Genomic DNA, 15728 nt, shown 5'->3' with positions numbered 1-15728 from the left:
AATTGGCAAAATTGCTAATTTCTGACCACTTTATTGGAAGGTTGAAATCGGTAAATGGGTGGTTTCTTGCACTCATTCGATAGAAAAAATTGAGTTCTAGTGAAATAGTTATGATTTTTTGTCGACTAGTACACTGGAATTGGCCAAAAATAGGGCTCAAAGTGGGCAAAATCGCCGATGCGTAAACATCGTCGAGACCACTAACTTCGCGAGAGCATAATTCCATAAGTTTTCCATCAAATTTCATACTTTTGGTGTCATTATGATCGAGAAAAGATTCTCTATCTTTTCATAAGAAAAAATAATTTTTTTTTTTAAATTTGGCGACCCTGAGAACAAGTCTTGGAGAGGGCCTGGCGACCCTGAAAGGGTTAAAATTCTCATAACATTTTATCATAAATAAATGTTAAAGATTAGACAAGTTTTTGTAGTTAAGTCAAAGATTTGTTTCTGCATTATACAGTGTTTGTACAAAGGTGAATGACATTTAGATGTGCATGCAGAAAGCGCCTTAATATGCAGAGCATTTCGAACAAACTTAAGCTATTCTATCTAGTGCAGTTTTTTGCAAATGCAGTTGAAAATATGCATCCCAAATTAAATAGTAATTTAGCATGTATTCTGAGGACCTTTTCATATGCTATACAATTTTGGATGCATTGTCTCAATTGCATTTACAAAAATATTCACTCTGTAGTGGACCTCTATTATAGAACTTGCTTATGTACAGATGTTTCAGCTTTCTGTATCTATATACCTTGTACAGTATAGTATGAGTTAGTTTTTATTGTAATTATAGTTTACTGCATATTACATTAGGGATTACAGTGTTGACCCTGTTTTGTCACTGGGCAAAGTTTGCATTGTTATTTTGACAAAGTTACTCCTGACTTAGTTTGCTAGCTAAAGTTGACCTTATGTTACTTCATCAGATGAGCGGACGCAAGAAGTATAACCAGTATGACAAGAGGACATTACTGGAGGCCCTGGAAGCTGTGTGCGAGGGAAGGATGAGCCAGCGACAGGCAGCCAGGGAGTACGGCGTCCCTCTCACTACCCTTCATGACAGACTCACCAGCCATAATGACAAGGCTTTTATTTCCAAATTCAGTGTCTTCACTAGCCAACAAGAGCAACACATTGTCGACTGCTTCAAGCAGTGGGCCGAGGTGGGCTTCTTACGAACCAGATCAGATGTGCAGGAAGTCATGCATGAGCTCCTCCGCAAGCAACGGGCCCAGGGCAAGAATAATCCATTTAAGGATGACCGCCCTGGACGCATGTGGTACCAAACCTTCTTCAGACGCCATCCTCACATCCAACTCAGTTCCCCAGATGACCTCCTTGCTTATGAATTGGGAGTCACACAACGCAAAATGCTTCTCTGGAGAGAAAATTTAGATGCCTTTTGTACAAGCCAAGGCTTTACGGATGCCTTCACTAATCCTAGTCGGATATTCACCGCTGATGAAACAACTTTTTTTATGTATTCAGGGGCTGGTATTGTACATGCTCCACACTGTCCTAAAAACATCCTTGACCGTGTCAGAGGGGATAATGATTCCGTTACGGTTTTTGTGAGTGTGTGTGCTGATGGGCGTACACTGCCTGGAGCAATCATCTCTCCTTCAGGTTGTCCTTTCAAATGCAACGGCTCCAGCATGCTCCAGGATTGGTTGTTGAAGGAGTCTGAGCACGGGTACATGACTGCAGATATCTTCCAGAAGTACTTGAGCCAGGTGTTCATGCCCTGGATCGAGAGAGCAGGTGTGGAGACTCCCGTGTGGCTCTTCCTAGACAGCCGCTGCTCCTACCTCTCCCCAGAGGTGTGGGAGTTCTGCCATCATCATCGTGTCATACTTTATGCTCTTCTGCAGAATTCTCCACAGCTGCTGCAGCCAACAGCTGCTGCCGTCTTCAAGCCTCTTGAGGCTTCAATGATGCACATAATGCAAGAATGCAAACAGAATGGAAGTAATGTGATAACTCAGGACTCTTTCATCACCATGCTAGAAAGACTATTAGCCAAATTGGAACAGCCTAAGGCTGTTAAAGAAGCCTTTAAGAAGAGTGGATTATATCCCTTCCAGACCCCAGAGCTAACAGTGTAGCTCCTCCAGATCACAATTACTGGAGAAACACAATTCTTCATGTCGCATTTATTATGCCTGAGTGTGGTGTAAGGATAAGGTGCAGAAATGCCACCATACAGATCCTTCTTTGTGTCCATATGAAACCATGTTTACACAGTTTGCTAAGTTTATTATTGTACAACCTCAGTTTACCTTAACAGTGACATATTTGTATACCCAAATTTTGAAAGGAATTAGAGCCAACAAGAATTTGTTAGTGTAAAATACATATACATGTATACTGTTGTATATACAGTAGGTCATTAAGTGTCCAGTGACAGTGAAATCTTTATTACAGTAAGGTACAGTAAACACTTGATACAGCAATACAGTCATGCATAGGTAATATTTTGGTCAACAATGGACTGCACATACAATGGTGGTGTAAACAAACATACTGCACTGCCAGTCGTATAAAAGTATAGCACGTATAATGATGTATGGTGCTAAAATACTTTATAACAATAATAAACAACTGTGTTACTGGTTTATGTATTTACCATACTGTACTGTTTATCGTTATTCTAGAATGTACTCTTTCTACTTATAAAAAAAAAGTTTACTGTAAAACAGTTTGGGGTGTTACACTGGCAGCAGCCTCATACATCTTGTGTTAACCGCCTCTTTTGATAACACCATTTTTCCTTTGTGTTTGATTTAATCTTGTGTTGCTGTATTCACGGCCCCTAAAGTTTGTAGCCGAGAAGCAATGGGCTATACCATATAGCCTAAGTGTGGAGTAGGCTATACCATCTAGGTTTTTGTAAGTACATTTGCACAACAATGAAATCACTTCATTAAGCGACGCATGACTGTAATTGATGTACATATTTAATCAAGTATTTTGGGCAGCCTTAAAATTAATTTAAACCTACTGAGGAAGGTCGCTATGGATTGTCATGGACATTGGATAATCATGTCATTTATTTATTGTCTTTTATGACCTTTTATGCCTTATCTGTTTAGGTACCATGGAATGATGAAAGCCAAATTGGCAGTCGACAGAAAATCAATGATCTGTATTACATCTCTGTGTCTTATCTAATGCCATAGAGATTATATCTTATTAAAGGATGGGAAGGAGTGTCAAAAACAAATGAAAATATGTTAATCTTTGCAGAATATGTTGTGCAGAGATAAGAGTTAAAATATTTATTGACTGGATATTCAAGGGAACTGTTTTTAAAAATAGTTTTGGCATTATTCTTGACACTAAATGTAACAATGGTGGTATTGTCTCACTGGTTTTAAACAACTCTGCGTGATGATATTATTGTGCATTGAGGTATAGTCAGTGAGTTGAGTGGTAAATTACAGCACTATTATGGCTTGGTGTAGTGTGTACACACTACTGTAATACTTAAACTCCAATCAGAGTCATATACTCCTTGAATTTATTTATTTTTTTTTTTGGTAGCGATAGCTAAAAAAAATGTTTAGAACTTAAATATTGCCAGTGATGGTGATGTTCTGAACTCAGGAAATGAAAACAAGCAGTGACTGAGATATATAGTGCAAATCTGTGTTGAACCTGTTGCACTGCAGCAATCTTACAATAACACTGTGTTGCACTGCAGCAATCTTACAATAACACTGTGTTGCACTGCAGCAATCTTACAATAACACTGTGTTGCACTGCAACAATCTTACAGTAACACTGTGTTGACCCTGGTGTACTGCAACAATCTTACAGTAACACTGTGTTGACCCTGGTGCACTGCAACAATCTTACAGTAACACTGTGTTGACCCTGGTGACCTGCAACAATCTTACAGTAACACTGTGTTGACCCTGGTGTACTGCAACAATCTTACAGTAACACTGTGTTGACCCTGGTGCACTGCAACAATCTTACAGTAACACTGTGTTGACCCTGGTGCACTGCAACAATCTTACAGTAACACTGTGTTGACCCTGGTGCACTGCAACAATCTTACAGTAACACTGTGTTGACCCTGGTGTACTGCAACAATCTTACAGTAACACTGTGTTGACCCTGGTGTACTGCAACAATCTTACAGTAACACTGTGTTGACCCTGGTGTACTGCAACAATCTTACAGTAACACTGTGTTGACCCTGGTGCACTGCAACAATCTTACAGTAACACTGTGTTGACCCTGGTGTACTGCAACAATCTTACAGTAACACTGTGTTGACCTTGGTGTACTGCAACAATCTTACAGTAACACTGTGTTGACCTTGGTGTACTGCAACAATCTTACAGTAACACTGTGTTGACCCTGGTGTACTGCAACAATCTTACAGTAACACTGTGTTGACCTTGGTGTACTGCAACAATCTTACAGTAACACTGTGTTGACCTTGGTGTACTGCAACAATCTTACAGTAACACTGTGTTGACCTTGGTGTACTGCAACAATCTTACAGTAACACTGTGTTGACCCTGGTGTACTGCAACAATCTTACAGTAACACTGTGTTGACCCCAGTGCACTGCAACAATCTTACAGTAACACTGTGTTCATTACACAACCAATTACACAAAAAAATAATTTGCCAAATACATTCTCATATTTAAAGTCTGTTTACTGTATACTTAGCATGTATTTTTTTGGGTGACTTATTTATCGCCCATACAGTACTGTATATTGTATGTTATCAAGACATTTGTGTATTACTGTTTGATTTCTTGGGAAAAAGAAATATATAAGAGGAAAGTAACTTACCCAGTTTGTTGTGTATTTATCTTGACTATAATAAATTATATGAATAGTTCTTGTATTGTGTTTGTGGTAGACGTTAAGAAAACTTGATTGCCAATGAATTACACAACTGCGATAGAATAATTATAATACAATGACAACTTTGATAAATTACTTGGAGCAGGGAGAGAGAACCTAGTAGCGACCAGCAAAGAGGTGAGTCCAGGAGCTACAAATCAGCCCCTGCAACCACATATAGGTGAGTACACATACACGCTGTGTTTAGCAATTAATGGTGTGTTCATAAGTACATAAAGTAATGTAGTGTATATATATATATATATATATATATATATATATATATATATATATATTATAGGTAGTAGGTTGGTAGACAGCAACCGCCCAGGGAGGTACTACCGTCCTGCCAAGTGAGTGTAAAACGAAAGCCTGTAATTGTTTTACATGATGGTAGGATTGCTGGTGTCCTTTTTTCTGTCTCATGAACATGCAAGATTTCAGGTACGTCTTGCTACTTCTACTTACACTTAGGTCACACTACACATACATGTACAAGCACATATATACACACCCCTCTGGGTTTTCTTCTATTTTCTTTCTAGTTCTTATTCTTGTTTATTTCCTCTTATCTCCATGGGGAAGTGGAACAGAATTCTTCCTCCGTAAGCCATGCGTGTTGTAAGAGGCGACTAAAATGCCGGGAGCAAGGGGCTAGTAACCTCTTCTCCTGTATATATTACTAAATTTAAAAGGAGAAACTTCAGTTTTTTCTTTTGGGCCACCCCACCTCAGTGGGATACGGCTGGTACGTTGAAAGAAGAAAGAGAATATATATAAATATATATATATATATATATATATATACAGCCTCTCCTCACTTAATGACAGAGTTCCATTCCTAAGACCACATTGCTAAACGAATTCGTCGCTAAGTGAGGAGCATAGTACAGTGGACCCCCGGTTAACGAACTTTTTTCATTCCAGTAGTATGTTCAGGTGCCAGTACTGACCGAATTTTTTCCCATAAGGAATATTGTGAAGTAGATTAGTCCATTTCAGACCCCCAAACATACACGTACAAACGCACTTACATAAATACACTTACATAATTGGTCGCATTTGGAGGTGATCGTTAACCGGGGGTCCACTGTATAATGGTGGTGGGTTTGTGTCAACCATCTTTGATATTGTTTTACTGTCACCTTTGCACCATTTATAACATTTCTGGTATATTTTTTATATGCTTATACTGTAGTGTACTGTATATTGAAATAAACAGAGTAGAGGAAATCAGGTCTAATATACACTAGTTAGGTATAAATACTTGTCAGAGAGCCCATAGTAAGTCCGTGGCATTGGTAAACAAGTACGTCGTTAAGTGAGGAGAGGCTGTGTATATATACAGGAAGGCCCCGCTTTACGGCGTTTCACTTTATGGCGTTCCACTAATACGGTCATTTCAAATTATGACCAAAACTCGCTATACGGCTCCCCCCACCTGACTTTCTAATACGGTCACCGCGCCCCACCTTGTTTGTTTACATTCTTCGTGAGCTCAGTAAGCACTAAGTCTCTCCATTTTGTCTGGAAACTCCAAAATTTCAAATGTTTTTAAAAGTTATTTCATATTTTATATATACTCTGATAATTATACTTATGTATACCTGTACTTAAATAAACTTACATACTGTGCTGGCATGCAGGTACACATTAAAATCAGTAAGAGTGTCTTATGTCTCCAGACGTCATATTAGTAATGATAATAATAATCATCGAGTCTCATTTAAATGTCGTATATTACGTTAAATACACATTTTCATTAATCCATCTATGATATTTTTTCAAAATTATATAATAAACACGATACATAACATAAAAAGATGATAAATACATCCCACAATAGAATAAATAAACATAAATATGAGATGTGGTAGCAGACGACTTGCACAAGTGACGCCATATTAGAAATGCTAATAATAATAATAATCACCGAGTCTCATTAAATGTTGTATATTACGTTAATATACACATTTTCATTAATCCATCCATGATATTTTTTTCAAAATTACAGGAGGGCCCCGCTTTACGGCGTTTTGCTTTACAGCGTTCCGCTAATACGGACATTTCAAATTATGACCAAAACTCGCTATACGGCTCCCCCCACCTGTCTTGCTAATACGGTCACAGCGGCCCACCGAGTTTGTTTACATTCTCCCTGAGCACATCTCCTTATTATGTCTGGAAACTTTCCAAAATTTCAAGTGTTTTAAAGTTATTGTATATTTTATATGTATTGTACTTGATAATTAAACTTGTGTACACCTGTACCTAAATAAACTTACACACTGTGCTGGCATGTAGGTACACATTAAAATCACTAAGAGTCTCTCTACTCTTGATGCAATAATAATAATAATAATAATAATTAGTAATAATAATAATCTCTTGGGCGCATTAATGTCGCATATTACGTTAATATAGACATTTCCCTTTATCTATGATATTTTTTTCAAAATTATATAAGAAACACATTATGTAACACACAAACATGATACATGCACCCACAGTATAAAAATTTATACAAATATATATGAGATGTTTATCAAACGGTTTGTAGAAGTGTCGGAAGAATTACGTTTTCTCTAGCCCGTCACCTGTTACTAGGGATAACTGTAGAAAAATATTCCTTTCGTATGCCTTCACTTTATAGCTATAATTCTGTACTAACTTGTACACAGTGTAAGAGTATTTGTTTCGTGATTTAATTATTATAATAATAATAAAAATATTATAAGGTAAAAGTTTCACAAACTCTTACAAATGTACATGAATGAACTAAAACTGGACACGTATTAATACCGTCTATTTCGCCTGACCGAGTGATCGTCCACAACCTGTTCAGTTTGTTTGTTTACGCTGTCTGAGCTCGGTGTATCATTAAATGTTGTATATTACGTTAATATACACATTTTCATTAATCCATCCGTGATATTTTTTTCAAAATTATATAATAAACACGATACATAACATAAATACATAACATATGTGTAGAGAACCTAGGATAACCCAAAAAAGTCAGAGTGACTTACTTCCATTGCCTTCACTCAGAGCATCATTTCTTCTCAAAATGATGTTACATGAGAATGGGAGTGTTCTTCTTTATTTATTCTACCGTATCAATGTAGAGACAACCTGTACACAATGTAACTTGTACACAAACCAGACGTGTACACTGTTTACAAAACTTACCTTCGCCTGGTTTGTTTACATAACTCTGCGCCTGTCCTCTCTCATGCACTCATTCTTTCTCTCTGGTATGGTAGCCCGGCTGACTACCATACATACCACACTTGATTTTTTACAATAAATACTACTCATCTCACCCTATATTTTAAGGTAAGTAATGAGTGAACTGTATATACATTTTATCGCTCTGGGATGCTTAAATATCATAGAATAGTATGTGTGAGTGGGGTGGCCTGGTATGGTAGCCTGGCTGACTACCATACATACCACACTTGATTTCTTACAATAAATACTACTTGTCTCACCCTAGATTAAGACTATAAATATTTTAAGGTAAGTAATGAGTGCACTATGTGTGTATTGTACTTTTTTATTGTTTTTTGATGCCTGGTTCTATTGCTAACATAATATATGTTAGTGTAAACTTGTTATCTAGTGTTTGTATGCATTTGTAAGTGGAAAAAAAGGGTGTTCCACTTTACGGCGGTAGCCTGGAACCTAACCCGCCGTATAAGTGGGGCCCTCCTGTATATAATAAACACGATACATAACATAAAAAGATGATAAATACACCCTACAAAAGAATAAATAAACATAAATATGAGATGTGGTAGCCAGATAACTTGTACAAGTGAGGCCAAGAATAACATTTTCTCTAATCTAACATAAGAGAAAATGTGTTACTGGGGGTAACTGTAGAAAATTATTCCTTTTGTATGTATGTAAGTTTATTCAGGTATACACAAATACAGTTCCATAGATTATCATACATAACATATGTGTAGAGAACCTAGGATAACCCAAAAAAGTCAGAGTGACTTATTTCCATTGCCTTCACTCAGAGCATCATTTCTTCTCAAAATGATGTTACATGAGAATGGGAGTGTTCTTTATTTATTCTACCATATCAATGTAGAGACAACCTGTACACAATGTAACTTGTACACAAACCAGACGTGTACACTTCGTTTACAAAACTTACCTTCGCCTGGTTTGTTTACATAACTCTGCGCCTGTCCTCTCTCATGCACTCATTCTTTCTCTCTCTCATTTATTTGTTTTATCTCATTTACTTACTCCTGACCCTACATTAAGACTACAAATATTTTAAGGTAAGTAATGAGTGAACTGTATATACATTTTATCGCTCTGGGATGCTTAAATGTAATAAGAATATCATGTGTAGGTGGGTTGGCCTGGTATGGTAGCCCGGCTGACTACCATACATACCACACTTGATTTTTTACAATAAATACTACTCATCTCACCCTATATTTTAAGGTAAGTAATGAGTGAACTGTATATACATTTTATCGCTCTGGGATGCTTAAATATTATAGAATTGTATGTGTGGGTGGGGTGGCCTGGTATGGTAGCCTGGCTGACTACCATACATACCACACTTGATTTCTTACAATAAACACTGCTTGTCTCACCCTAGATTAAGACTATAAATATTTTAAGGTAAGTAATGAGTGCACTATGTGTGTATTGTACTTTTTTATTGTTTTTTGATGCCTGGTTCTATTGCTAACTTAATATATGTTAGTGTAAACTTGTTATCTAGTGTTTGTATGCATTTGTAAGTGGAAAAAAAGGGTGTTCCACTTTACGGCGGTTTCCGCTTTATGGCGGTAGCCTGGAACCTAATCAGCCGTATAAGTGGGGCCTTCCTGTACAGTGGAACCTTGACTTACGAGTGTCCCAACGTACGAGTTTTTTGAGATATGGGCCGTCGATCAGTCGATTTTTGGCTCTACGTTACGTGCCAACATTTGAGTTACGAGCCAGTTCCCCCTCAATCCAAAACCTGGATATCTCTCTTGTTTATCTATGATTTCATGCTTTAATTCCATGGAAATCATCCTCTTTTTCTTATCAGCACTGTCCTTTACACTTACTTTCTTAGGACCTATGGTTAGAAAAGCGAAATTTGGCCAAATGACTGTCAGAAATGTAAGCAAACCAGGAGAGAACTGCTCCCACAGCTAGGTAAACAGTGCACGGAGTTGACTTCGTTCTGAAGCTCTTGTTGTTATAATAATGTAGTATTATTATTATTAATTTAGGGAACTGAAGCTCTATCGTTATTGTAATAATAATTATTATTATCTTAACTATTATTATTGATAATAATTTAGGGAACTGAAGCCCCTCACCAGCGTCAAGGGTCCTTGACGCTGGTGAGGGGCTCTTGATCTAGGAAATTGGATATGTGCTCTAGTTCCCTAAATTAATAATAATAATAATAATTATAATAAAAATAGAGCTTCAGTTCCCTAAATTATCAAATAATAATAATAATAATAATAATAATTATTATTATTATTATTATTGCAATAACGATAGAGCTTCAGTTCCCTAAATTAATAATAATAATAATAATAATAATAATAATAATAATAATAATAATAATAACAACAATAATAATAATGCCTGTAATGCTATGCATTCAAGTGGCTTTGGCATGCTGCATTTAACTGTATTCTTTTGTACTTCTCTGTATCATGTTCAAATTAATAAATAAATAAATAAATAGTAGGTTGGTAGACAGCAACCACCCAGGGAAGTACTACCGTCCTGCCAAGTGAGTGTGAGACGAAAGCCTGTAATTGTTTTACATGATGGTAGGATTGCTGGCGTCTTTTGTCTGTCTCATAAATATGCAAGATTACAGGTACGTCTTGCTACTTCTACTTACACTTAGGTCACACTACACATACATGTACATGTTTATTTATACACACTCATCTGAGTTTTCTTTGATTTTATCTTAATAGTTCTTGGTCTTATTACTTTTCCTTTTATATCCATGGGGAAGTGGAATAAGAATCTTTCCTCCGTAAGCCATGCGTGTTGTAAAAGTCAACTAACATGCCGGGAACAGTGGGCTAGTAACCCCTTTTCCTGTAATAATTACTAAAAAGAATAAGAAGAAAATTGTCAAAGTGGGAAGTCTGAATGTGCGTGGATGTTGTGCGAATGATAAGAAAGAGATGATTGTGGATGTTATGAATGAGAAGAAGCTGGATGTCCTGGCTTTAAGTGAAACAAAGCTGAAGGAGGTGGGAGAGTTTCAGTGGAGAGGAATAAATGGGATTAGGTCAGGGGTTTCAAATAGAGTTAGAGCTAAAGAAGGAGTAGCAATAATGTTGAAGGATAAGTTATGGGAGGAAAAGATGGACTATAAATGTATTAATTCAAGGATTATGTGGAGTAAAATAAAGGTTGGATTTGAAAAGTGGGTTATAGTAAGCGTATATGCACCTGTAGAAGAAAAGTGTAGAGGAGAGAGAGAGATTTTGGGAAATGTTGAGTGAATGCATGGGGAGTTTTGAACCAAGTGTGAGAGTAATGGTGGTTGGGGATTTCAATGCTAAAGTGGGCAAAAATGTTGTGGAGGGAGTAGTAGGTAAATTTGGGGTGCCAGGGGTAAATGAAAATGGGGGGGCCTTTAATTGAGCTATGTGTAGAAAGAGGTTTGGTAATAAGTAATACATATTTTATGAAGAAGAGGATAAATAAATATACAGGGTATGATATAGGACATTATGAAAGTAGTTTGTTAGATTATGTACTGGTGGATAAAAGGTTGATGGGTAGGCTCCAGGATGTACACGTTTATAGAGGTGCAACTGATATATCAGATCATTATTTAGTTGTAGCTATAGTTAGAGTAAGAGGTAGATGGGAAAAGAGGAAAATGGCAACAACAAGCAAGAGGGAGGTGAAAGTGTATAAATTAAGGGAGGAGGAAGTTCGGGTGAGATATAAGCAACTATTGGCAGAAAGGTGGGCTGGTGCAAGTATGAGTAGTGGGGGGTGGGGGTTGAAGAGGGTTGGAATAGTTTTAAAAATGCAGTACAGTGGTCCCTCGCTTTTCGTAGTTCTCGGCAATCGTAAATTTCGCCAATCATAGGGGTATTTTCGTATAAACATGGACTCGCTTTTCATAGGTTGACTCGCGAATAGTAGTTCGTCCGGGACGCGTATGCACGGTGTGAGCCGGGGAGGCCTCCCTACCCAGCCAGTCTGGCATTGTTTACCAGTGAGTGAAGGTCCCCTCAAGTGCTCCTATGAAATATTTCATAATATTCCACTCATTTTAGTGCTTGCAAGTACTAAATAAGCTACCATGGCTCCAAAGAAAGCTCCTAGTGCCAAGTCTGTGGTAAAGAAGGTGAGAAATATGTACAGTGACAAAGTCTTGGGCCATTTTAGGGAAGTGTTAAAGAGACGCCAGAAACAGAGCTCTCTCCACAGTTACTTTGCGAGACAGGACCAGAGTGACTCTCAAGGTGGTCCTAGTGGCATTAAGAAACAGAGAAGAGAAGGAACCCCAGAGAAGCAATTGGTACCTGAGGTGTTGCTGGAAGGGGATTCCCCTTCCAAACTGTAAACAATCCACTCTCTCTCCTCCTCCAGTCTCCCATACACTAAGAAGAATCTCCAATAAAGATAAGTGTTATGCTGTTAATGTTTCATTCATCATTTCCCATTGTATTGTTTATGTACTACATGTATATTTCATGTAAAAAATTTTTTTGTTTTAATACTTCTGGGTGTCAGGAACAGATTAATTGTATTTACATTATTTCTTATGGGGAAAATTGATTTGCAAATTGTAAATTTCGTTTATAGTAGCTCCTCCAGGAACGGATTAATTACGAAAAACGAGGGACCACTGTATTAGAATGTGGGGCAGAAGTTTGTGGTTATAGGAGGGTGGGTGCAGGAGGAAAGAGGAGTGATTGGTGGAATGATGAAGTAAAGGGTGTAGACAACTGGGCGTCTACACTGCAAACTGAATTGTTTGAAATCCTAATGGCGCTAAAGCTAACCTATGACACTGAGCTTGACTCTATCATCATTACTGATTCTATGTCATCATTGAAGGCTCTTGACTCATATAATGACTCCAACAACATGCTCATTGGAGAAGCCAGGTATAGATACTCAAAAATTAGAGACAAAGGAATTAATGTGCAATTGCTATGGATCCCATCACACAATGGATTACTCCTTCATGATAAAGTTGATATGTTAGCCAAGAAGAGTACCCAGAAGGAGAATGTAGAATATAACTTTGGTATAACTGTGTCTAGCATTAGGAATAATATTAGGAGAGAAGTAAATAATGAAAATGATTGTTATAGGACTGCAGTTAGAAGCCTGAGTAGATCTATAACCCACTATGATAACATGAACGTAGATAAGTATGTTTATGGAGCAACTTGCAATGTGAACAGACTGACTGATGTTGTAGTGGCCAGGCTTAGGCTTGGTTACAAGTACTTCTGGCAGTTTGGGAGACACACAGATGATGATCAAACTAAATGTAAATTATGTGATCAGGCATATGGTCACTCTCTTGAACACTATGTGCTTAATTGTCCACTTATTGAGGAATACAGAGACAGACAGTATAATAACCTATGTGACATGTCAAGATATCTTATTAATGAAAATAAGATACCAGATATACTAAGCAAATTTCCTAAATTTGCTTGTAACAGATAAGTGAACTATAGATATGTAGATATAAATCCATATGTATTCCTGTTAACCCTTTGGGGCCTAGTTCCTAGGCCTTTTGTGTATCCATATGCTCTTGTGCTACCGTCCACAGGATGGATATGGGGTGCACAATAAACTAGCCACTTCGGTGGCAAAATCTAAATCTAATCTAGCTTATTTATCTATCACAATTCATGTAATATGACATAAACAATATTAATAACATAGAAACATGATATATACACTAGAATGAATAAAATACATGTCATTAGGTATGTGGCTAGTGGTGGTGACACCAGCCATTGTTGTTGGGGTTTATAGGGCCACCACAGCGGCCATTCCTGCTCCTGACTACATGTGTAGAGAACTTAGGATAACACAAAAACGTCAGACAGAGTGACTTATAAGTGCTACACTCTTAATGCTACACTTTGCCACTGCTGCTTCATGTTGTCTGCCACTGCTACCTCATGTTGTCTTCCACTGCTGCTTCATGTTGTCTTCCACTGTTGCTTCATGTTGTCTTCCACTGCTGCTTTATGTTGTCTGCCACTGCTGCTTTATGTTGTCTGCCACTGGTACCTTACGTTGTCTTCCACTGCTGCTTCATGTTGTCTGCCACTGCTACCTCATGTTGTCTTCCACTGCTGCTTCATGTTGTCTTCCACTGCTGCTTCATGTTGTCTTCCACTGTTGCTTCATGTTGTCTTCCACTGCTGCTTTATGTTGTCTGCTACTGCTGCTTTATGTTGTCTGCCACTGGTACCTTACGTTGTCTTCCACTGCTGCTTCATGTTGTCTGTCACTGCTGCTTCATGTTGTCTGTCACTGCTGCTTCATGTTGTTTGCCACTGCTGCTTCATGTTGTCTGTCACTGCTGCTTCATGTTGTCTGTCACTGCTGCTTCATGTTGTCTGTCACTGCTGCTTCATGTTGTTTGCCACTGCTGCTTCATGTTGTCTGTCACTGCTGCTTCATGTTGTCTGTCACTGCTGCTTCATGTTGTCTGCCACTGCTGCTTCATGTTGTCTGTCACTGCTGCTTCATGTTGTCTGTCACTGCTGCTTCATGTTGTCTGCCACTGCTGCTTCATGTTGTCTGTCACTGCTGCTTCATGTTGTCTGCCACCGCTGCTTCATGTTGTCTTCCACCGCTGCTTCATGTTGTCTGTCACTGCTGCTTCATGTTGTCTGTCACTGCTGCTTCATGTTGTCTGTCACTGCTGCTTCATGTTGTCTGACACCGCTGCTTCATGTTGTCTGCCACCTCTGCTTCATGTTGTCTTCCACTGCTGCTTCATGTTGCCTGCCACCGCTGCTTCATGTTGTCTGCCACCGCTGCTTCATGTTGTCTTCCACTGCTGCTTTATGTTGTCTGCCACCGCTGCTTCATGTTGTCTGTCACTGCTTGTGAGGGAAAAGTTCAATAGATAGGAGTAGCGAGGGAGTATATAGTAACAATAGTTTCATTGCCGGCTACTTGTTAAGGTAGGGTAAGTCCAGCTCCCGCTATTCCCCCCCCCCTTTTTCCCCCTCCCCGAAAGTGATAGTTTGATTGCCGGCTGCTTGTTAAGGTAGGGTCAGTCTAGCTCTTGCTATCCCTTCCCCTCCCTCTTCCCCCTTCCCCGAAAGGTGACGTGTGGGGCTCCGGTCAAACAGTAAATCACTCGACTCACAGCTCCCAACACTACTCTTGAAATGACAGAGAGGGGTCACCTGCCAGTCAACGAGTAGAATTGAAGGAGACGGACTAAAGTTCTGAGACGTCCCAATTTCTGATCCACTTACCTGTTTGTGTATGCAAGTAGCAGGATATAACCCCTCATCATTGCAGTGGAAAAAAACCTGCTTTTCTGTCATCTGGACGGATTATTGACGGCTGTAAAATCTGTGAAGGAGGAGCCGGTGGGTTGTCACCAACACCTGCGACCCCCCCCATCATCGGCAACGGCTACGATTTCAACAACACGCAGTGTCACCAACACCAGACACCCAAGTTTTATATATATATATTAACGTTGAATTCAGATATCTTTTATATTTTTCGTTTTTCATTTTCTTTAAGGTAGGATCAATATTTCATGTTTAAGTGTTTTATATTTTATATTCTAATTAATAAAGTGTTTATGTTTGTCAATTTTTATTCTTT

General features: G+C 38.4%; 1 protein-coding gene across 1 annotated transcript in view; it reads left to right on the top strand.

Annotated features, from left to right (window-relative positions):
- The window catches only part of LOC128687293 (longitudinals lacking protein, isoforms H/M/V), a 125243-nt gene extending 120374 nt beyond the window's left edge, over positions 1 to 4869 (top strand). The window contains exon 6 of the mRNA XM_070098433.1: positions 933 to 4869. Coding sequence (XP_069954534.1) covers positions 933 to 2111 — 1179 coding nt within the window. The 3' untranslated portion in view covers positions 2112 to 4869. The remainder of the gene's footprint in view (positions 1 to 932) is intronic.
- The last annotated feature ends 10859 nt before the right edge of the window (positions 4870 to 15728 follow it).

This window comes from Cherax quadricarinatus, chromosome 62 (genome assembly GCF_038502225.1).
Source record: "Cherax quadricarinatus isolate ZL_2023a chromosome 62, ASM3850222v1, whole genome shotgun sequence".
NCBI lineage: Eukaryota > Metazoa > Arthropoda > Malacostraca > Decapoda > Parastacidae > Cherax > Cherax quadricarinatus.
Note: the sequence above shows the minus strand (reverse complement) of the source record. Positions and strands in the feature narration are given on the sequence as shown.